The sequence below is a fragment of the Pristiophorus japonicus genome, chromosome 4 (genome assembly GCF_044704955.1).
Source record: "Pristiophorus japonicus isolate sPriJap1 chromosome 4, sPriJap1.hap1, whole genome shotgun sequence".
In the NCBI taxonomy this organism is placed as follows: Eukaryota; Metazoa; Chordata; class Chondrichthyes; family Pristiophoridae; genus Pristiophorus; species Pristiophorus japonicus.
Window position 1 is genome coordinate 34,012,750 of NC_091980.1, and position 25,094 is coordinate 34,037,843.

The 25,094-nt window shown below is 43.3% G+C and overlaps 1 protein-coding gene across 1 annotated transcript in view; it reads right to left on the reverse strand.

The window, feature by feature from the left end:
• The window catches only part of LOC139262871 (vascular endothelial growth factor C-like), a 67,891-nt gene extending 61,857 nt beyond the window's left edge, over window positions 1-6,034 (reverse strand). The window contains exon 1 of the mRNA XM_070878094.1: window positions 5,581-6,034. Within this exon, the coding sequence (XP_070734195.1) occupies window positions 5,581-5,760 (180 nt within the window). The 5' untranslated portion in view covers window positions 5,761-6,034. The remainder of the gene's footprint in view (window positions 1-5,580) is intronic.
• Between the last annotated feature and the right edge of the window lie 19,060 nt (window positions 6,035-25,094).

Below are 25,094 nucleotides of genomic sequence, written 5' to 3' on the forward strand. Positions count from 1 at the left end.
GCTTAATTCACAGAATGACAATCTGTCTTCTTCAAATTTATAGGTCTGTCTGAAGGCTTTGTAGAGAGAGAGTCAGGACATGTAGCTCCCATAGGCCGTGAGAAAAGGAAAAGGACCATTATGTGATATTACTTCTAGTTCAACACGGCAGTTGTGAATTAGGTATTATTTACTACTACACGAGGAGCTAGCTAAACTTAACAATCACTGTAAAAATATCTAGTGTTACTGCTACTTTTCATTAGTTAAAGTCAAAGTCCAGTGTAGCATGATTCTGCTGCCTTCCAAAGACATGATAAAACCAGTAGCTGAATTAAACTGAAGATGGTTCGCTGGTTAATCCCTGGACATGCTCCAAAATTTACTTAGCTGCTATAATACAAGCGCAATAGTTTGTGACATGCAAACAAAATCTTTTTTTTTAGAAAAGTCTCAAGAAGCTCCAGGAAGATCTTTAGTCTGTATTAAAATATTTGAGAATGTCCGATTTCCCAACGGTGACACCACTCATCTAGATAAGCATAAAATATTGAGTAGATACTTGAAAACTAAAAAAAAAATCTAAGGCAGTAAACAGTATATCTGGTTGATGCTGATGAGGATACTGATAGATTGTAATGAAAATAATTGTTCGTGCACATTCTAATTGTACTTCTTGATTCGATGTGCTTCATTCCCATACTTATTTTTTCATTTATTAGAATCGATGTTAAAAGCGACAAACTAAGATTATCATAATTATTTGTATGTGCAACAAAGCACGACTAACTTCGACACCTTCTACTTGCAATAATTGTACATAGGACAAGTTTAGAATTTAACTTATAGTACAGGTAATGACTTTCCATATCTTACAAAATAGCCATCAGCCTCTGCTTTAATACAAGATCCCTACCTGTGAGTTTCTTGCTGTTTGTGGGAGACATCGAGCAGAGGCCAGGAAAATAATATAAAATGTGCTCAGAAATTAGTTATATTTAGTACTTATTCACTATTAGAAATATATAGTCAATATGTACATGCTTAAAGAGAGTTTCTTGTCACACTTACTCTGGTAAATTGGGTCACCACATAATTTTCATTGCTGCTGCTGCTGTGCAGAAACCTTTCTATGTCATTTGCCTTGTTACCTCGAGTGTTTTTCATCTTTCTGTTGGGTCTCATTGACAATGGCAGAAAGACTTTTTCAGTTAGCAGTCTTTCCCTCTGTATTAACATTCCTGGGTAATGAGGCATTAATTTCTAGCGTGTAACTTCGACATGTGGTTTCATTGTGGATGTGTGGTGGCATATGAGACACAAATGTTGAATGCACATGTGCCTCACATAAAACTTTCACAAGGATTTTAAGAGGAATATGCTGGAGCCTATGTGTCAACTGTTGCTCAGTTGATAGTACTCTTGCCTCTGAGTCAGAAGGTTGTGAATTCAAGTCCCAATCCAGATACTTGAGCACAAAATTTAAGCTGACACTCCAGTGGACGTAAAAAATCCCATGACACTAATTTGAAGAAGTCATCCTGAGGAGTTCACCACGGTGTCCTAGCCAATATTTATCCCTCAACCAATATCAGTTTAAAAAAAAATAAAACAGATTATCTGGTCATTATCATATTGTTGTTTGTGGGACCTAGTTGTGCGCAAATTGGATGCCGCATTTCCAACATTATGACAGTGATTACACTTCAAAAGTACATCATTGGCTGTGAAATGCTTTTAGTCGTTCCGAGATTGTGAAAGACTCCATGTAAATGTAAATCTTTCTATGTAAGAAACAGACCAACCTCTCTGATACACTTAAAAATCTTACGTAAATATTTTCTTGCAAATGTTTTGCTTACGTGATTAACAATAGCACCTTGTAAATAGTAGAACAGAAACAATTTCATACAAGAATAAAGAAATTGAAGGGTGGAACTTAAGGATATGCTCTAAGTCATCAATTAGGAAGAGACACACCACTGTACTAAAACTACATGTATAGACAAGAAGCATCTTGTAGTCAATCACGCTCCACAGGCAGAATAGTTCAGAGCCCTAAGGTTTTGGAACATGTACATAAGGAGATAACACCCAAACATTGCAGCTCAAACTGGAAATGCAAATATGCCAGTAGTCCGTGTCCCTTACTAATAAGAAAGAAAACACAGTACACAAATAGTTCCTGAAGTGAAAAAAAGCCTCTAAATCTAAGAGAAAAAGAATGAACTTGAATTCATATAGCGCCTTTCACAACCTCGGGACATCCCAAAACGCTTAACAGGCTATGAAGTACTATTGTGTAGTTACTGTAGGAAAATATTAAACAAATAAAACAAGGTAAAAAATTACATAAAGAGTACAAATTCATCCAAACAGAAATAAAGAGGAAAAAAAAGCAAAGGAACAGATTTAAATTTGGAACTATCACAGCAGCCGATGACAAATAGATATTACTCAGCAGAGATTCTGTATCGGCTGCTCTTGCTGACAGTCCATAAAATAGGAACATTTTCTAATTACAAAAATGGACATCCTACAATTTGTTTAGCCAAAAGTTTCCCAGTTTTATTCTTGCAGTTTATCCAGACAATTTGAACTGCAAACACTATATAGGTAAATAGCTAACTCTGTACTTAAGGCTTAACTGTTCATTTGATCCAAGTGCTGCTGAATTAGAGAAATGTAGAGACATCTAATTGGATCTGAATATATCCAATTTGAATTATATAAAATTATGTCTGGAATTACTTTCCCTCTATAAGCTTCTCCCCTGCTCCCTCCATGCTGTACACTATTCCTTGTTCAAAACAAGTAGGTAACCTTCCGATGTCACTGAGCTTCTGCCCACACACATTTCCCAGTTCAGATAATGAAAATTCTTGCCCTTTCCCCTCAAAAAAAATTGAAACTCTACTTGAACAAAATTGCAATGTGAAATAATTACATTTCATACTCAGATTCAGGCTCCACTATTCTGCTCTGTACATTAAGTGCACAGAGTCAGGCCACTCATTCACACAGAATTTACCAGGGATAATCTCTCAAACTCCAGCCCATGTGAGAACGCTAAGATTGAGGTTTTCACAGAAAAATGGACAGAATTGCGGAATGTGATAAGAACTTGCAAATGTACAAAAATGATGGACTGGAAAAGACCAGCTGCTTATTGAGCCTGTACCATACTGCCATGGCGCATTTTAAACCCGCACCAGGACCCATGTAATCTCCTGGGAGAAAAAAAAGAGAAAATAACTCTCCAAGTTAGGGGGAACAATCTGGGAAATTCCCCTGACTCCCCACAGTGACTGGAAGAGACATTACCCAATACCTCACTGACCTTTTGTACACTGTGATGCCAGTCACTGTTAAGAACTTACCTAGCTCTCTTTTGAATGCTTACGGTAAACCTACACTCACTGCACAAGCCTGAAACTCCTTATAAAGTTCAATGACCTTCTGTAAAAAAACAAAACCTCCAGGCATCTAACTTAGTTCTATGCTTGGGTAACTTTTATAATATCCCCTGGTCCTCCCTAACCTATCCAATTCAAATAGTCTATCCACATGGATTGAATTTAATCTGTTCATTATTTTAACAACTTCAATATAATTTCCTTCAAGTCTACACTTTTCTAAATTAAAAAGACCCAGCTTTCTAAGCTCATCCTGGTAACTAAGAGTCTTAAATTAGGTATCAGTCTAGTGGCCCTCCTTTGTATCTTTACCACTCTATCACTCATCATGTGAGGGGACCAAAACCCAGCACTGTATTCTAGATTGAAGTCTAACCAGAGTCTTGCACAAGGACAATATAGTGCATTTTGTATCCTAACAATACTCTATTAGCTTTTGCTATAACTTCATGGCACTAGTCATAAACCTTTAATGATTCATGTACACCTAGCTCTTTCTCCCACTCATTCAAGACCCTGCGTGGTGGATACATTCTTGGCATTAGCCCTACCCACATGCATAACATTACATTTGTGTATATTAAATTACATCTGTTAGACACAGGCCCATTTCCTCATCTAGATCTGGTTGTAATTTATTTTTCTCATATAAAGTCCTGACACCCCCGCAAATTTTTGTATTGTTTGCGAGCTTGCAGACAGTTCCTTCAACGCCTTTATCCAGATGACTAATACAGATTGTGAAGAGCTATGGCACTACCACCAATCCCTCCCCCTACCATCTCCTGCAGAGCCTCTGCCATTAATAACAACCTTCCCCCCAGTGCACCCAGTTCCTTATCCAACCCCAAATCAGGCCCTAACCTCACAGGATTTTAATCTTAGCCTATTGTGTGGCACCTTGTCAAATTGTCCCAAATACTGATAACAATCCCAGAAAAAGGTATCTAATTGACTCACTCACCATAAAGGAAAGGCAGAACCTGGGATTTTTACACAAAAATCGACAGATTGCAAACTGCCTAACAATAACAAAAATCCTGGAATGACATGTAATTAACACAGGATTTGATTCAATCACCGTAAACCTCCCATGAAACACTTTGGGTCGTTTTAGGCACAATATAAATGCAAGTTGTTGTTGTAAACCAGAGGTCCCGGTCATCAAAGGGAAAAGAAGAATGCAATGTTAGGATTCTCTCCAACATTTCAAATAGACATCAAAATCCCAACATACTGAAATAAGCAGCTCTATTAATGATTAGATCTCCTATGGTCTATAACAGTAACAGAACGAAAGGAAAGTTGCTGACAAGTTTATGGATTTTAGTCAATAGTCTCCGTCTTGAACTATCTATAATTATGACAGTGCTCGGAGTGAGCCAGCCAAGAATCTGTATACTACTTGTTGGATGACAACTACAGTCTGGCCTGAACATCACGCTGACTTTTAAGTGTGCAGTCTGCAGCGTAGCCCCCCACACAATCAGATATCTCTCAGCTGGAGCCAGGTTTGCCCTCGGCTACTTGTGAGGAGAGCAGTCAGAGAAAGGAAAGTGATTCCGATCTTAAGATCCAACCTTCTGTAGGCTTATTGTGGATGCTGAGCCACCTCAAGGGCACTTAATGTATATTAAAAAAAAGGAGAAATCTGCAGGGCTATGTGGAAAGAGCCGGAGCGAGGGAGTCATTGCATAGCTCTTTTAAAGAGCTGACACAGGCACGATGGGCTGAACGGCCTCCTTCTGTGCTGTAAGATTTTATGTCCAAGAAAGGGCGGGGAGGAAGGAAGTAACACAGGCTTTTACTGCGTCAGTGGCGTGACAGTCAGTCCTCCAATGCAAACACACAGGTGGTTACAGCATGAGCTGGTGACAGCAACCACACGCTCTGTAACCCAGGGGTATCTTTTAATAAAATCAATTCTTTAACAACAATTACTTAGTGCACAAAGAACCCAAGAACAAGAAATCTTTTGATGCCACAAACAATCTTTAAATGTTGTCTCAAGGACTGATAAGACTGTCTTGCATAGACACTGTCCTCTCTACATTATATATACATACAATTAGCACATTTCAATGACAAAAATCAGCAAATACAAATGCTTCTAACCAGTCTGAATTACAATTCTAGCCAGCTGGAGAGGCATGCAATGTTAAAGTATTGTCTGCTTCATCTTTACCTCGCCTTCCTCTTCCTCCTGATACTGGTCATAGTAATCCTGGCTGGACTCGTAGGCAGAGCTGGGTCTGAGTAGCAGGACCTGTAGGAAGCACAGAGACATCAGCAGCCGAGGCACGCTCCAAACTCGTCCAGGCTTCTGACAGCTCCGGGGAACTAACTCGCTTAAGTAAACGCACATATTGTTTCTCTTTTTCTCTCTCTACTTTAAAAAAATGCAAGTTGCATTTAATAGCTGCAAAGTTCTTTAAGGAGCCGAAACTTTTTCGAAGTTTTTTTCTTTTCAAAAATAACTTTTTCTTCCCAATGTTGCTTCTTGAATATTAAAAAAAGAAAAGTTGAAAAAGGTCCTTGTTAATGTTTTAAAAAAAAAACTCAACACGCCCCAGTGTGCTTTCTGCTCCTAAGCTTTAAAAAAAAACCCTCTGCGCCTTTTTAATGTGGAGCCGCTTATCTTGGGATGAAAGTGGTCGCAACGTCAGAGGCTCGAAGCGCAATAACCCGCAGAATAAAAAGGTGGGTGATGTCTGGGGGCGGGCCGCCTGCGCTCTTACCTCATTGCCTGTCAACAGACTTTCCCCCGACCGAAAATATGCCAAAGCGTGTTAGTGCAAAAAAAAAGAATAGAAATATGATCATGCCACTGGCCGATTGCACGCCCGCTTTAACCCTTTCAACGCCTTGCTCATCCCAGTGCTGACAAATTGGCTCCTGGCGCTGTTGTAGTTTTCAAATTGCCATCTAAACCTGTTGTGGTCGGGGTGTGGTTGTGTTGGGGGTGGGGGGTTGGTAGGGTGGTAAGCACAACATATTGGCAATTTCTGGAAGCAAAAATAAACGAGTTCAGGTTAACATTTCCTTCATAATTTTTCTGGGGTGGATTTTTCGGGCGTAAATCTGACGTTGCCGTAGTTCGGCCGTTCGTTGAAGAAAACGCCGGATTTTCATTTCCACAACCGGCCCATTCCAGCAAACACCCATTTTATGCCTGAGGCAGTAAGTTTAAAAAAAAATCTAGCCCAACTCAGAGTGAGCTCCCACCCCTGACAGTCTCCGCCTGAAAACCTAATGGGTTAGAAATTAGCCTCTGTAACGCCAGATTTTTCGGTGCTGTGGGTGCAGTTCTGTGTTGAAGATGGTGTCTGCGCCCGTGCACTTCAGGTGTGAGCTCTGCTGGATGCCATTTTGGTGAGGGCGGTACGCAGAGTACGCAGATCATGACGTCACTTAGCACTGAATTAACACCAGCGCTGCCATTCTGTAGGTCGAGCATCAAAGTCCTCATCTGAGTCCTCTGCAGCAGAACTCCGGGGAGTTGGCACCTGTGCTCCCCTTTCCCCCCTGCCCTGGCCACAGGCCACTCGTGCCCAGTGTCTCACCACATGCAGATCGCACATCTAACCTACCCTCTAAAGTACCCGGTGTCAGTATCTGAGCTGGTGGCTGGGAATGTGAAATGGAGTGACACTGTGTCTTCATGATCACTGCCTTCCTGCTCCTTCACCAGTGCCTGTTTGTAGTTCTTGGCTATCTGAAAGGAGAAAGGCACAAGGGTAGGTTTGTGACGAGGGGAGAGGGTGGGGTAAAAGCAAGAGGTGCATGCTTACACCATCTGCAATTTGTAAGTCAGAGGAGATTGTGGGATGAGATGGAAGTGGGATGTGAGAAGTACGATTGGGTTTGAAGATACCATCAACGTGGATTGCTTCAGCCGTGGTACTGGCTATGGGCTCAGTGATTGCCCTTCAAAGAATGGTCAGCACTGTCTCCTCCATAGGGGTAAGATTATGCTCTGCACCTTTGGATATCCCCTGCTGCCTCCAACTGTGAGCCACCTTGTCCTGCAAGAGAGAGGAAAGTGTGTCAATCAGTGTGGTTCAATGAGTGATGTGTGTCATGGTTGAATAGCTGGCAATGTTTGCAAGCTGTGAGATGTGGATGTGAGGTTTGCAGCAGTGTGTGAGGATGAAGTTATGAATGTGAGATATGAGTCGTGTTTGGTAGAGATTGTTGGTAGGTGAGTGATGGGTGTGTGGTGCATTGAGTAGTGTGTGAGTCTAGTGGTGCAGCTGGTGGGATAAAGCATTTAAAATGAATTCACTGACCTTGATCACTCATATGAGGTCATTAAACAACTTCTTGCACTGCAGCCAGGTCCTCGGGCATTGACAGCTATGGCGATCTATTCCCGTTGCCTCCTGACCCTCTGTGGAAACAGGACCTCTCTCCTCCTATCGACTTTTTGCACCAAGGCATCCTTTGCTGCATCTGAGAACCTTGGTGCTCACTCTGTCCCCTGTTGTGCCATCATTAGTTGTTGTTCCTGCATACTTAGCCAGTTAAATCTCCTGCTACAGACAGAAGGCACCTCCTCTTTAAGAGATGCAGGCTGCATTTTAGAAATGTAGGCTCCCTTTAATTGGTGCTAACTTCACACAAACTTGGGCCCTCTGGGCTGAATGCTGCAATCGTGGTAATCAGCAGGCAGCACAAATTTCATGTGCTGCCTACATCCCTTTGAACAGGCATGGGAATGATCGCATGTTGAGATCCCTGTGCACGTTTTCTGGGCCAAACCACTTTCTAGACTGCCATGTGTTATTTTTGCCAATGTTGACAGACCTGTATTTTCTGCTATTTCAGATTGATGGCAATCGGAGCCATTCTTCTTTATTTTTATTGTGTTATAATACAAAGAAATCTCAGTGGGAATAGGACACTTTGAATGACAAAAGTCCAATATAATCATTATTGTTAATATCATCTAGTCAGGTCTCAAAGACAAGGGACTGTATGATTTTAGTATTAAGTACAGTAAAGTGTTCCCATCAAATTATTTTCCCCATTATTTTAGCAAGCTCAGTAACTCTTTGTTAGAAAAGTTGGGTATAGGAATTTCATATGAACACATTAATGCATTCATTACCAATAAGATACAAGTTCACCCCAAATTTATCTTGTTTATAAATAGAGCGGTGGTATCAGGGGATAATTACACTCATCATTGGAGGCGATTTTTAACTCCGGCACATATTGGGCAGACAGTGGGCACGGTGTCTCTGCCTCCCCGACGATGTCAGCAGGAGCCCCGGTCGATTTTAGTGGTCGTGCATCATATAAGTACAATAGGCAAGCTGCCAGAGCTAATTGTGCCGCTTATAGGCAACTGGCCGTTTGGGTGGGCAGGATTCCCAGTGGAGATGGGCGCGGGCCTGCAGCAGGACCTTAAAGGTTCAGGGTGACAAAGTGTCGGGGGTGAAAGATGCCAGTGTATTCCCGATGCAGGGAAATTTCTGCAGCAGCAAGAAAAAGATTAAATAAGAGAAGCCCTTAAGGCTCAAAACGCACACATGATCGGAGGTTGGGTGGGGAAAATGACCTATTTCCAGCATTTCCCCGACTGCAGCTCGGGGAATACCGCTGTAAATGTCTGTCTCCTGACCCACGGTTTGTGGGCAGGTTGAGGAAGTACTGGTTGAAATAAAAATGGTGTTGGGGAACTGATAAAAGCACGTTACCTTCTATTTCCTTACATGTATTAGGGCCCTACCTATTTCTGGTATGAGTAAGGGCTGCCCAATTTAAAGTCTGCCTGAAAATCAGAACAGGTGGTTTCCTTTCAATTTTGTCCTACCAATGCCCTATTGTAACAGGTTTTCCCTGATTTTCTCCTATCTCTAAGGTGCTGACTTACGCCATTCTTAATGTGTCAGCCTAGGCAATGGGTGCTTGTTGTACCTTATTCCTTATAAGGAGTGCAATGTTTTTTTTTCTGACAACATGGAAACTGCGACACCATCTGAGAAAAATAGCTGCCGGCTCCTCTTGTGAAATTTCATCGCAACGTCCAAAAATTTAATTCCAGAGCCGAAGCAGAAAGTGTGGAAAAGCAAACGGTTTAACCGAAAACAGCCAGTGAAACAATAAATAATAACAGCGAAAAGGGAAGAATTTCAATCTAATCTGAAGGCTTGGATTGTAAGTTTAACCACACAAGCTTCTCTCTTGTTACATGATATGAACCCCTCCATCAAATGGCAGTTTTCTTCACTCCCCACAGTCAGTGTTCTGTACTAATCATATAGATGTTACCACTAGATGGCCAACAAGTAAAAGTTTGCTTCGTCCTGTGGAATCCCAAGACTTAAACATAAGTAAATGTACAAATGGCACATGGTTGTAGTACACAAACCCGTAAAACACAAACTGTAGGAGCCACAAAGCCTTTGGTTCCTTCCCCTGCAAGGTGAACATTTCTGTGCTGTCCACTTATAACATGCTTCAGTTGTTATCACAGCTGGGGTTTGTTATTTTCTCCTCCTTCCTCTTCTTCTGTCACACGATCCTCAGCTGAGTGGGTGGGCAGGTGATTTTCTTGCGAGCCTGTGGCACCATCACCTTTTGACCTGCTGCTGGGAGAATGCTGGCTGGCCCAGGGTGATCTTACCTCTGACTCTCCTTCCCGTGCTTTTTCTGGAGAAGCTCTTGGCCTCGGCTTGGTGCTTTGACATTAGAGTTTGGCTCAGATCAGGGATTAATATACACAGTGCGTTGGAACTCCAATGAGCTGTGCCACCAAAGTTTCTCTCAGGAAAGGAGACTGTAACGATTCGAATCAGTAGTCTAAATGTAAAGTACTCTCCTTCAACATATTCTAGGTAATTGGTACTGTAATTGTTCTTGTTTGGTTTCTAACCCTCGGCAATCTTCTCGCTCCTCTCTTGGAACACTGACTGATGCATCAGCAGCCCTTCAGAACCTCACTTGAGTATTTGTTCTTCATGTGTAAGCCTAGACAATGAGGGTCAATTGATCAAAATAGAAAATCCTGATACAACTGAAATGTTGCTGCATCTGAGCCATAATTGTCTATCATAAAACTTTGGGTTATGAAACTTTCAGGAAGGAGAAGGAATGAACAACAGGTGGAATGGTATTAATTAGAGGCAATATCATAGCATCGAAACATACGGATTTACGTAAAGAAGTGGTCCAAACAGAATGCTTTGGGATTGAGCTGTTTTTACAATATATTTAGGTTCAGTGTACAAATAGAACAGGACAAAGAAAAGTTGAAGACTGGACTGGAAAACAAAATAAAATTACATCAAAATAAAAAGAAATATTCCCCACATTAAATGGAAGGTAAAATTGGCAAATAGATTCATAAATCAGGAAATATTTAGACTGTAAATGGAAAGGGTGCAAAAGAAGTATATTCCAGTGAGCATTAAAGGTCATGGATGAACTGGGAAGACTGGATCAAATTTGAAACTAAAAAAGGAAGCATTTAGCACTTACAGTGCAGATAATAAAAATTAAAGCCAGGACAAATATGATGAGCAGAGGAAAGCTACATAAAAAGAATATGAGGAAGGCTAAGAGAGACTTAAAACAAAGAACAAAAGGGGATAAAATGCAATAAAAAAGCTTTCTATAGGCACAGTAATAGTAAGACGATATAGTCAATATAGGCACAGGACTACTACGAGATGAAGGAGGCAAGCTTGTAGTGCAAACTGAGAGAATGGCAGAGATAGTAAATAAGCACTCCTTCTCAGTTTTCACAGAGGAGGTAGATATTGAATTATAGGACCTATCAAAGAATTCACTCAAATTTAAAGTAGACCAATCACAAGTACCAGTGCTTTACTTTTAAGCATTCTGTTGGAAGCTAGGGAAGAAATAGCATCAGTTCTGACAGTAATTTTCCAAAATTCTGTGAACAGCAAAGTTGTGTTGGGGAACTGGAAGGTGGAAAATATTTCTTTCAAAATGGAAGCCAGGAAAAGCCAAATATTTCTTGTGTTCTTATATAGGTAAATTAACTTTACTTCAGTTGTCAGTAAACTATGGAGTTCATAATATGAAATTAATTTACTGAGCAATTGAAGAATCATGAGTTAATCAGGCTGGTCCACACAGCCTTCGAAAAGGCAGGTCATGAGTGATCTACCTTAACAAATTCTTTGAAGGAATGACAGAAATGACAGTGAATGTGGATTAATTATATGGATGTTAAACAATAATTCCATAAGACACCACATAGTGCCTATATATGGGTACACTTATGTATGGTTATGGTACTGGACTAGTTATCCTGATGTCATTGGTACAAATCCACCACAGCAAGTTGTGAAATTAAATTCAAGAAATCTGATCATTTATGGGTGAGTATCAGGAAAAGTAATCCACAGTATTGTGAAAATCAAACTGATTCACTAACACCCTTCAGAGAAAGAATCTGCTGCCCTTCTGTCTACAGAAAGTACTGAAGCAACTTGCCAAGATCACTTCCACAGCACCTCCCAGGCCCACAACCTCAACCAATGAGAACGCAAGAACAGCAAGGTCTTGGGAACACCAATGCCTCCAAATTTCCCTCCAAGTTGCACATCATCCTGGAATGATCCTTCATCAATGCTGGGGAAAAATCCTGGAATTCCCTAACCTACACTATTGTGCGAGCACCATCATCACAAGGATTTCAATGGTTCAAGGAGAAAGCCCATCACCACCTTCTTAGCAGTAGAATATATACCCTTTAATGGTAAGATCTTAAATGGAATAGAGCAGCAGGGAGACCTTCGCATGCAGATACATGGGTGGCAGCACAATAAATAAGGTAAACAAAAAGCACGTGGTAGCTTTGATTTTGTACCTCGAAGCACAGAATACAAAAGCAAGAAGGTTATTTAACTTTTACCTTAGACCACATTTGGAATATTGTGTACAGTTTTGGGAATCCCATTATAGGATGGATATAAAAGCAATGGAAGAGGTGCAAGGTTCATTTCCTAGGGTGTTAGCAGTGATGAGAGGTTACAGTTGTAAAGAAAGATGAGAAGATAGAGCTTTTTTCACGAAAACTGAGAAGGTTAATGGGTGATCTGCCAGACATCTTCAATATTATGAAGGAGTATGATAAGGTAAATTATGATAGATTTTTCTCATGGGTCAGCAAGACAGTAATGAGGGCTCAAAAGGTTAAGATAATGGCAAAAAGAAATAAAGGAGAGGTTAGAAATGGTGTGGGCAGTATTGGTAATGACACATTTATTGCCCCATCCTTTGTTGCCCTGAGAAGCTGGTGCTGGGCTTTCTTCGATAGCAAGCTAGGCCACTTCAGGGGCATTATGAGTCAACCACTAGAATCACATACAGGCCAGACTGGGTTGGGGGAACCGGTTCCATTCCCGAAAGGACATTAGTGAAGCAGTTGGGTTTTAAGACAATTCATCAGCTTTTGTGGTTATTTTTCACAGTCCTAGCCCACAAAATGATAAGATTTATTGATTCCAGTTTCACAAGTTGCCATGGCAGGATTGTAAACTCGCAAGCTCTGGGTTACTAGCCTTGCATGAGAACCACTACACTCTTGTACCTTTCATTACACGACAGTTCAAGCAAAATAAATACTTTAAAAAAATTAGTCGCTTGAATCTTAAAGGCTATGGAAAGTGAGCAGGAGAGTGGGATTAGACTGGATAGTTAATGTGGCAAAAAATACTGGTGTAGACCTGCATTGTAACATTCTATGTTCCTATGATCCAGTAATGCCTGCTAGAAATTATTTTGAGTGAGGAAAGGATCAGGATCAGCTTGTTGTGCCTCTTCCCAGTCGTTAAATAGGTTGCTGATGAGGTGCATATATGAAAGATGATCATTATAAGATTAAGATACTAGGGGATATTGATATCTGTGGTACACTGGGGTGAATCATCACCTCCAAAACAGGAGAGGAGGAAAGCGAATACTAGAAATAAAAAGTTCAAATTAATGGTAAGATGCCACTAATACACTCTTCCTCCACTATTACTGTTACTTTTACTAAATTTCAGCTCAGTGGCAACAATGGGACCTAATTAATTTCTTCCATTGTTGTCGGTTCTGAACCAGCCTGGCTGCATCAGTCCTTTCTGTGACATGTTACTCTTGACGTTGTCTATCCAGCACTTTCTTGGTCTTCCTCAGCTTCTTGTTCCATGTACCTCTGTATGGAGGGCCATGAAAGGTAGTCTAACTGTTTCCATTCTTGAAGCGTGCCCAAACCACCGCAGTCGTCTTTCTTGGATCCTCATATTGTCACAAAATAAAAATTGTGAAATTTATTTTTAAAAATGAAATCGTATTTGAGGAGTAACAATGGTAAGCCAATTGTAAATTGCATGCAAACTTGCATTCTTGAATGACATAGAATTTACAGCACAGAAACAGGCCATTCAGCCCAACCAGTCTATCTCAGTGTTTATGCTCCGAACGAGCCTCCTCCCACTCTGTTTACTTCATCTCACCATATCGACTTGTCCTCCTATTCCATTCTCCCTCATGTACTTATCTAGCTTCTTCTTAAATGCATCTATGCTACATAATTCTTCATAATGGGAATGCAAGGTAAAGAGTTGGTTCCATTGGAGTACAATGTCATGGATCAGATCTGCACTTAGATGACACAGACTCAACACTATAATCTGCAGCACTAAAAGCTGGTAGTATAGAGAAATATGCTGGTTCAGACCAGCTCATTTCAGAGCAATCTCTGATGAAATAGGAATTCTTTATCTAATTAGTAGTACATTTTTTTCACAACTATGTGACCAGCTCAGCACTTGAAACCCACGTAGAGATAATTACTCAATATCCTGTTGAAAAGTTCTTCTGAAAGAAGGAATGGAAGTCAACCCCGCTCCAAAATAATTAAACAGTGGGAAGGACTCCTGTGTTATAAATTTTTATTAAGCTGCTTAGCTCGCCTCTCACTATCTCCTCTCCTCCCTCAGTCAATGCGATGCATCTGTTCAAGGCACAGCAATAGCGAAGAGACAAATTTGAAATGTTTCATTCTGTATATAGGAGTTCGAAGGGGGATCCCTTCCTCTAGAAAGATACTGTATGGTGTTATCTGGATGTCTCATAACATAACCTGCAATCAAATACAAATTATCATACAATAAGCATACAGTGATTAATGTGTCCTTTCTATAGAGTACAAATGCACACGAGGCCCATACTAGAGAGAAGATCACTCTGTGACCAGTAACCTTTATTCCAGCACTGAAGTGGAGAAGATGGGTGGAGCTTCCTCTTTTATACCTGCAAGTCCAGGTTAGGAGTGTCTCCCACAAGTTCACCACCTAGCGGTCAGTGTTCTCACGGTGTACAACTTAGGTCAGTTTATACATGGATTACAATGACAGTTGAATACATGACATCACCTTCCCCGCAAAGTCTTATTGGGATCACAGGTTAAGTCTCTCTGGTGGTTTACGCTCCCTTGTAGAGTGTCTGAGTTGGGGCTCCGGTTGTTGGGCGAAGGCCTGATTGTCTGCTGTTTGCGGTGCCTCAGGCCTGTCTGGACTGCCCACAGTGACTGGGCTCTCCTCCACTCGGTTCCGGTCACCTGTGGTGCAGTGAACTCTAGATCGTGTTCTTCCTCTGCTTCTTCTATGCGGTTGCTGAATCTCCTTTTTGTTTGATCCATGTGTTTGCGGCAGATTTGTCCATTGGTAAGTTTAACTACCAGAGTCCTATTCCCCTCTTTGGCAAGCACAGTGCCTGCGAGCCATTTGGGCCCTGCAGCGTAGTTGAGGACAAAGACAGGGTCATTTACATCAATACATCGCCCTCGCATTCCCGTCATGGTAGTCACATTGTGACCGGCACCTGCTCACAACAATTTCTTTCATGGTGGGGTGTATAAGGGATACCTGGTTTTGAGCGTCCTTTTCATTAGCAGCTCTGCGGGTGGAACCCCTGTGAGCGAGTGTGGTCGGGATCGACTGGCCAACAGGAGGCTTTTTAGGGAACCCCCTTGGATTTTGTGCATCCCCTGTTTGATTATCTGCATTGCTCGTTCCACCTGGCTGTTTGAGGCCGGCTTGAATGGTGCCGTTCTGACATTGTTGATACCATTTCCTGCATGAAGTCCTGGAATTCAATGCTTGTAAAGCACGGGCCATTGTCGCTGGCCAAGACGTCTGGTAGACCATGGGCGGCAAACATTGCCCGTAGACTTTCTACCGTGGCAGAGGATGTGCTTGAATTGAGAATGTCACACTCGATCCATTTGGAGTAGGCGTCTACTACAACCAAAAACATTTTTTCCATGAAAGTACCTGCGTAGTCCACATGGATACATGACCATGGCTTGGTGGGCCAGGACCAGGGGCTAAGGGGGGCTTCCCTGGGCGCATTGCCCAGCTGGGCACACGTGTTGCACCTGTGAACACAAAGTTCCTGGTCTGCATCTATCCCTGCCTTCATCAATTGCCTTCATCACGACAATGCCCGGGTGCTCATTGTGGAGTTTTCGGATGAACGCCTCTCTGCCCATCTGGGGCATGACTACTCAGTTTCCCCATAGCAGGCAATCGGCTTGAATCGAGAGTTCATCCTTGCGCCTGTGAAATGGTTTAAATTCCTCAGGGCATGTCCCATACGTGGCTGCCCAGTCCCCATTCAGGACACATTCTTGACTAAAGACAATAGCGGGTCTCATTTTGTCCAGACTTAGATCTGACGGGCTGTCACGGGTGAGCCTTCGCTTTCGAAAGCTTCAACAGCCATGACCAACTCAGCAGCATGCTCGGTTGCCCCCTCAGTGGTGGTTAGTGGGAGCCTGCTGAGTGCATCGACGCAGTTTTCAGTGCCCGGTCTGTGCCGAATTGTATAGTCATAGGCGGCTAATGTGAGTGCCCACCTCTGTATGCGGGCCAACGCATTTGCATTTATGGCCTTGTTTCGGCCAAAAGGGATGTTAGGGGTTTGTGATCTGTCTCCAGCTCAAATTTACTGCATATACACATGCAAGCGCTTCCTTTTCTACCATTCCGTAGCCCCTTTCTACCTGGGACAGACATCTGGAGGCATAAGCTATCGGCTGTAACTGACCCTTGGCATTAACATGCTGCAACACACACCCGACCCCACAGGACGACGCATCGCACGTTAAAACAAGTTTCTTACATGGGTCATATAGTGTTAACAGATTGTTGAAGCATAACAAATTGCGTGCTATATCAAAAGCCCTTTCCTGGCTCTCCCCCCAGACCCATTCGCGACCTTTGTGTAGGAGCATGTGTAGCGGCTCTAACAGCGTGGTCAATTTGGGAAGAAAGTTACCAAATTAGTTCAGGAGCCCCAGGAACGATCACAGCTCCGTCGTGTTACGGGGTCTGGGTGCTCTCTGGATCGCTTCCGTTTTGGACGCAGTAGGTCTGATCCCGTCTGCTGCTACCCTCATCCCCAGGAATTCTACCTCTGGAGCTAGGAAGACGCACTTTGCCTTTTTCAGTCGCAGATCTACCCGGTCCAGTCTGCGTAGCACTTCCTCCAGGTTGTGGAGGTGTTTTTCAGTATCGCAACCCGTGATGAGGATGTCATCTTGAAAAACCACCATCTTTGGAATCGACTTGAGGAGACTTTCCATGTTTCGTTGAAAGATCGCGGCGGCCGAGCGAATCCCAAACAGACATCTGTTGTACTCAAACAACCCCTTGTGTGTCGTGATGTTGGTCAACTTCTTCGACTCACTCGCCAGCTCCTGGGTCATGTAAGCTGAGGTCAGGTCCAATTTTGAAAAAAGTTTGCCACCGGATAGCGTCGCAAAGAGGTCCTCCGCTCTCGGTAGCGGGTACTGGTCTTGGAGTGACACCTGATTGATGGTGGCCTTGTATTCACCACATATCCTGACCGACCCATACGCCTTGAGCACCGGCACAATCGGGCTCGCCCAGTCACTGAATTCAACTCGCAAGATGATGCCTTCCCTCAGCAGGCGGTCCAATTCGCCTTCTATCTTTGCCCGCATCACGTACGGCACCGCTCTGGCCTTGTGGTGTACTGGCCTGGCGTCCGGCTTTATGTGAATCACTACCTTGGTCCCCATGAAAGTGCCAATGCCGGGTTGAAATAGTGAGTCAAATTTGTCCAGGACCTGTAAGCATGATATTCGCTCCACAGAAGAAATTGCATTGACATTGCCTCATTTCCAGTTCATGACAGCAAGCCAACTCCTCCCTAGCAGTGTGGGACCATCCCCCGGGACAATCCAGAGTGGCAACCTGTTCTCCGAATCTTTGTGGATCATGACTACCGTGGCATTGCCTAGCCCCGGAATGATCTCCTTTGTATATGTCTGTAGCTGTGCGTCAATTAGCAATAATTTTGACCTCCTGGCCTTGGACGCCCACAACTTGTCGAACTGTTTGATACTCATCAGGGACTGGCTGCCCCCGTGACTAGCTCCATTGATACTGGGATGCCATTGAGGAGCACTTTCATCATTATCGGTGGCGTCCTGGTGTATGAACTGGATATGTGCTCCACATGAACTCGCTGAACTTCAGCTTCCAGCAATTTCCCCCAGTGTCCATTTGGCCTCGTAGGGCTTACATCGGGCCCGTCCTACTCGTACATCAACCAGTCTGCAAGCTTCCTGCACATACGCGCCAAGTGACCGCTGACATTGCAGTTTCTGCAAGTATATTGCTGATATCTGCAAGCTCTGGCTGTGTGTTTGCCTCCACACCTCCAACATGAGCCATTGTTGGAAACAAAAGGTCCATTACCAGTCAATCGTCTCTGACTGTCTCTGTAACTCCATAAATGCACCATTGACAGGGTTGATGGTCCCATTGCTGGCCGCATTGTCCCTTGCGATGGCATGAATCGCCGTTCAGCTAGCCATTGTCTCTGTTGAATTCCCCCTTTGGGTTCGACTACATGCTCGGACATGTCCGATTGCCCCTGTCTGCCTGGAGAACAATGCAGACAATGCGTGTTAACAATGTTGACTCCCTATCCATTTGCTGCATTTAAACCAAGATTTTTGTCAAACATCATTCTGGTCTCTTCCTCCCCTGAGATAAATGTCTGGGCCATCAAAGTTGCCGTTTCCAGGGTCAAGTCTTTGGTCTCAATCAGTTTCCTGAAAAGCCCAGAGTGTTCGATGCCCTCAATAAAAAAGTTTCGCTGCATCTCCGCTCTGCATGCACCTGGGAACTTACATCGGCTCGGCAGTCGCCGGAGGTCTGCCACGAAGTCTGGAACGCTTTGCCCTTCTCGCCGCCAGTGCGTGTAAAACCGGTGTCTCGCCATGTGCATGCTGCTCGCCAGTTTAAAGTGTTCCCCGATCAACTTACTGAGCTCTTCAAAAGTCTTGTCCGCCGGCTTTTCTGGCGCTAGAAGGTCCTTTATCAGGGAGTACGTTCTAGATCCACAAACCGTCAGGAGATGAGCCCTGTGTTTGTCGGCCGAATCCTGTCCCAACCATTCCTTCGTGACGAAACTTTGCTGTCGTCTCTCAATAAAATCGTCCCAATCATCACCAACACAGTACCTCTCGTCTGTGCTGCTAGTGGCCATGCTCGCGTGGTTTAAATCCCGGTTTCTCATCGCCACTGATATGTCCTTACTATACAGTACAAACACACACAAGGCCCATACTAGAGAGAAGGTCACTCTGTGACCAGTAACCTTTATTCCAGCACTGAAGTGGAGAAGATGGGTGGAGCTTCCCCTTTTATATCTGCAAGTCCAGGTTAGGAGTGTCTCCCACAAGTTCACCACCTAGTGGTCAGTGTTCTCACGGTGTACAACTTAGGTCAGTTTATACATGGATTACAATGACAGTTGAATACATGACAGTGGCGGTTACAGTCATAAAGCTATCAGCATAGATCGCAACAAACATCATTGTCACAGACACACTGCTTCTGTCTCATGCAAGTTGGTGTTGATAAATAAATGGACCCAAAATGGATTAAGACCAAGTTCATGACCTTAACTATGTTTATTATTTATTTAAATGGCATTCTGATGGCTTATGTATTGAACATAAGTCAATACTTGTGAATTATTAAAGAAGCAGAAATGTTACCAACTGTTCCAATCATTTATACAGAGCATAATAGATACTTCGGGGTGAGGAGAAGTGCTCTGGTCAGAGACAATGCAACAAAATGAATGTGTTTCTGACATAACATGCCCCAGTACTAGACTAGTAAGCTAGAAGTCATGAACTCAAGTCACACCATGTTAAGTAATTTGTAGGCTGAAGCCAGGCAAAATGACCAAACACCCAACTGCTTCACTCATATGATGTTTGTTGAGATCCACTCTGCTATCTGGCCTATTTGATCTTGGGATTTAGTTCCTATCTTTAGTTGCCCTGAAGCTTCTATTTGAAGCGCTTTAGTTCATTTGGTGAAAGTGCTCCCATAATCATTGTAGGTAGGGAATTCCAAAATTCTGCTGCAACAACAATGGACAAAGTCAGGATGGTGTGTGACTTGGAAGGGAACTTTGAATTGATGGTATTGCCATTACATTGCTACTCTTGTCTGTCTTAGTATTCGAATTTGCATGGGAGGGGGGTGTTGTTGAAATTAGGTTGGTGAGTTGGTACAGTGCATTGTGTCAATTGTACATGCTGCAGCCATAGTGTGTCAGTGATAGAGGAACAGGAAACTGAGTCTAGTAGCAGGACGTGGATCAAGAGAACTGCATGAGATTCTAATGCGCATTATTTGATTGCATCTTCATATCCTCTGAAATGGTTTAGCATGCTATTCAGTTGTCAAGGCAACTGGGGATAGGCAACCTCTTTATGTTAATTGTCGTGATTGGTGACTGATATCATCATCAATTAAGGGGAAACAAGTGCCCCCTTCTTAAAGGGACACAACTCATAAACTGTAAATTAAACACATTTTTCTAAAAGAAATTTATCAACTCAAATAAAAATTTGGATCTGGTGTAGAATTTACCAATATCTCGCAAATATTCCAGGTACCTTTCCCCTGCAGAGGAGAAGAATCCCTTTCTGGGCTTTTAAAATGAGTTTAAAGGGGCAGACGAAGCCTGCGGGGGATAAAAGGGGATGCATTCATGGAGATCCCCCCCCAGTGTTTGGACTCATAGGAAAGGGAATTCAAAATGGACCTAAATTACAGAAGCTTGAGATCCCCTAAACATCTATGGGAAGGAGCATATCAATTTTAAGATTCTACAACATTTTGGCTGCGAAAAAGAGTTACCAAATACAGGAGGTGGGGCCAAATTCATGCATTAAGGACCCCAGGCTATTCACCATCTAAGAGATAGTCGAATTACCCAATCAAGCACAATGGAAATCATGGTCAGAAAAACTGGACAATCCTAAAACAATGCAAAACAAGTGATAGCACATTCTCACACCCTAACCGAGTTACTGCTGACAAAGGAGACATTTGAAAATCAATGGACAGAACAGTTTAAACAGAGCCCAAGAGATTTGATGGGAGATAACGGAGCCTTTTTTGGGGGTATATATCTATCCCCCAGTTTTACAAGGAAAGGCTAGCAGAGCACAGACTCTAGCAGAACACAGGTAGCAGAACACAGACTCGAACAGAACACAGACTCGAAAGGAACACAGACAGACACAAGCAGCCGGAGTGAAGAAATGGAGTCGTGAAGGAACCTACAAGAAATCGTCAAGGACCGACTGAGCACAAGGCCCACAAAATAGAAGGTTGTCAGCAACCAAATTGACAAACCCGGGCTACCACAACCAGCGAAACGACCAACCAAAACCAACTCAGCAAAAACCGAAGAATCGACATTTATTTCCACTCTACAATCTACTTCTGAACGGCCAACGGGTGAGAAATTACCTAAAGGGACTAACTAAAACCAAAGAAAGTGGGTACTTATCCCATACATCCGAAACGCAACTTACCGCATCAACGGACGCACCCCAACTGAAGATTACACAGTCCGAAGTCCTCTCCTCCGTCCGGGGTACGGCTCGCCTAGAAGGCCAAGTGCAGCAAACCCCGGAACCGCGATTCACCGGCAACTGTCGAAAGGGATTGGTGAGCATAGCCCCTGAACCCTCAGAGCTATAACTTAGTTAGTTAGGGGAATTGGGAGGGGGGAGGCTGTGATAACTTGTGCATTCTCCTCTTTACCCCATTTAGAGTTTAAGCTGTATTCTTTTCTCCACAGGCTGTAATTTGACATTTTATTCAATGTGTTGCACCCTTCAGTGTGTATTGGTCTGTGTGTGTTATTAAAGGTGTGCCTTTTATTTCTTTTTAAACACAATAAAGCCATACCTGCTTCCTACCTTGAAACCGATTGTCTGTCCAAGTCTGTCACAGTCCCTTCATAATTCCAGTGTCTAGAACCAAGGGTGTGGGAGCGATTCGGAACCGCTCATATAAGGTCAGAAGGGAAAGCTGAGCCCCTGCAAACCACCACTTACACTGGGGGAGTGATGAAGCATTCCAGTTCCTCCAGTGTCCACAGACTGCGGAAGGCCTCAAGCATACTGAGGGAACACTGCACTGTCGGAGGTGCCGTCTTACTGATGAGACGTTAAACTGAGGCCTTGTCTGCCCTCTCAAGTGGACGCAAAAGCTCCCGTGGCACTATTTTGAAGAAGAGCGGGGAGTTATCCCCGGTGTCCTCGCCAATTTTTATCCCTCAATCAACATAAGAAAAAAACAAATTATCTGGCCACTATCACATTGCTGTTTGTGGGAGCTTGCTTGTGCGCAAATTGGCTGCCACGTTTCCCACATTACAATTGTGACTACATTCTAAAAATACTTCAATGGCTGTAAAACGCTCTGAGACGTCCGGTGCTAGTGAAAGGCATTATATAATTCCGAGTCTTCTTTCTTTCTGAGCCTTCTTTGCTTTAAATTTAAAATTCTCATCCTTGTGTTCAAATCCCTCCCATGGCCTCACCCCTCCCTATCTCTGTAACCTCCCCCAACCTTACAACACTCTAAGATCTGGCCTCTTGAGAATCCCTAGTTTCCATCGCCCCAATTTCCATTTGGTGGTCGTGCCTTCAGTTACCTAGCCCCTAAGCTCTGGAATTACCTCCCTCAACCTCTCCGCCTCTCTCCTCCTTTAAGACGCTCCTTAAAATCTACTTCACCCCTCCTAATATCTCATTATGTGGCTCTGTGTCAAATTTTGTCTGATAATGCTCATGTCAAGCACACTGGGACGTTTTACTATGTTAAAGACACGATATATAAATGTAAATTGTTGCTGTATAATTGCTGTGCAACATCCTCATGCTCTTGTTTTTCTCCAGTGTCAGTTTTTAATTAAAAATGACTCCTTCCGCCCCCACACTACCCCTCATGAAATCTACCAATCTAACTTGCCTGCTGGGTCCAAATTGTTAGGATCCTTGCAGCAGCAGTGTCAACATTGGCTGGAATATCAAACTATCTTTAATTGTCCTGGTATGCCACATTAGATGCCCTATCTGAAGCCTCATATACACCTGCCAGTCCCTCTGTTCTATGATTTTAATCTCTTGAGCGTAAAACTTAGCTCAATAGTGCCATTTTATGCATATATCACATCAAGGTTTCCTGTGACAACATATCCTGAAACATAGAAAACATAGAAACATAGAAAATAGGTGCAGGAGTAGGCCATTCGGCCCTTCTAGCCTGCACCGCCATTCAATGAGTTCATGGCTGAACATGCAACTTCAGTACCCCATTCCTGCTTTCTCACCATACCCCTTGATTCCCCTAGTGGTAAGGACTCCATCTAACTCCTTTTTGAATATATTTAGTGAATTGGCCTCAACAACTTTCTGTGGTAGAGAATTCCACGGGTTCACCACTCTCTGGGTGAAGAAATTCCTCCTCATCTCGGTCCTAAATGGCTTACCCCTTATCCTTAGACTGTGTCCCCTGGTTCTGGACTTCCCCAACATTGGGAACATTCTTCCTGCATCTAACCTGTCTAAACCCGTCAGAATTTTAAACGTTTCTATGAGGTCCCCCCTCATTCTTCTGAACTCCAGTGAATACAAGCCCAGTTGATCCAGTCTTTCTTGATAGGTCAGTCCCGCCATCCCGGGAATCAGTCTGGTGAACCTTCGCTGCACTCCCTCAATAGCAAGAATGTCCTTCCTCAGATTAGGAGACCAAAATTGTACACAATACTCCAGGTGTGGCCTCACCAAGGCCCTGTACAACTGTAGCAACACCTCCCTGCCCCTGTACTCAAATCCCCTTGCTATGAAGGCCAACATGCCATTTGCTTTCTTAACCGCCTGCTGTACCTGCATGCCAACCTTCAATGACTGATGTAGCATGACACCCAGGTCTCGTTGCACCTCCCCTTTTCCTAATCTGTCACCATTCAGATAATAGTCTGTCTCTCTGTTTTTACCACCAAAGTGGATAACCTCACATTTATCCACATTATACTTCATCTGCCATGCATTTGCCCACTCACCTAACCTATCCAAGTCGCTCTGCAGCCTCATAGCATCCTCCTCGCAGCTCACACTGTCACCCAACTTAGTGTCATCCGCAAATTTGGAGATACTACCTTTAATCCCCTCGTCTAAATCATTAATATACAGTGTAAACAGCTGGGGCCCCAGCACAGAACCTTGCGGTACCCCACTAGTCACTGCCTGCCATTCTGAAAAGTACCCATTTACTCCTACTCTTTGCTTCCTGTCTGACAACCAGTTCTCAATCCATGTCAGCACACTACCCCCAATCCCATGTGCTTTAACTTTGCACATTAATCTCTTGTGTGGGACTTTGTCGAAAGCCTTCTGAAAGTCCAAATATACCACATCAACTGGTTCTCCCTTGTCCACTCTACTGGAAACATCCTCAAAAAATTCCAGAAGATTTGTCAAGCATGATTTCCCTTTCACAAATCCATGCTGACTTGGACCTATCATATCACCTCTTTCCAAATGCACTGCTATGACATCCTTAATAATTGATTCCATCATTTTACCCACTACCGATGTCAGGCTGACCGGCCTATAATTCCCTGTTATCTCTCTCCCTCCTTTTTTAAAAAGTGGGGTTACATTGGCTACCCTCCACTCCATAGGAACTGATCCAGAGTCAATGGAATATTGGAAAATGACTGTCAATGCATCCACTATTTCCAAGGCCACCTCCTTAAGTACTCTGGGATGCAGTCCATCAGGCCCTGGGGATTTATCGGCCTTCAATCCCATCAATTTCCCCAACACAATTTCCCGACTAATAAAGATTTCCCTCAGTTCCTCCTCCTTACTAGAACCTCCGACCCCTTTTATATCCGGAAGGTTGTTTGTGTCCTCCTCAGTGAATACCGAACCAAAGTACTTGTTCAATTGGTCCGCCATTTCTTTGTTCCCCGTTATGACTTCCCCTGATTCTGACTGCAGGGGACCTACGTTTGTCTTTACTAACCTTTTTCTCTTTACATATCTATAGAAACTTTTGCAATCCTTCTTAATGTTCCCTGCAAGCTTCTTCTCATACTCCATTTTCCCTGCCCTAATCAAACCCTTTGTCCTCCTCTGCTGAGTTCTAAATTTCTCCCAGTCCCCGGGTTCGCTGCTATTTCTGGCCAATTTGTATGCCACTTCCTTGGCTTTAATACTATCCCTGATTTCCCTTCATAGCCACGGTAGAGCCACCTTCCCTTTTTTATTTTTACGCCAGACAGGAATGTACAATTGTTGTAGTTCATCCA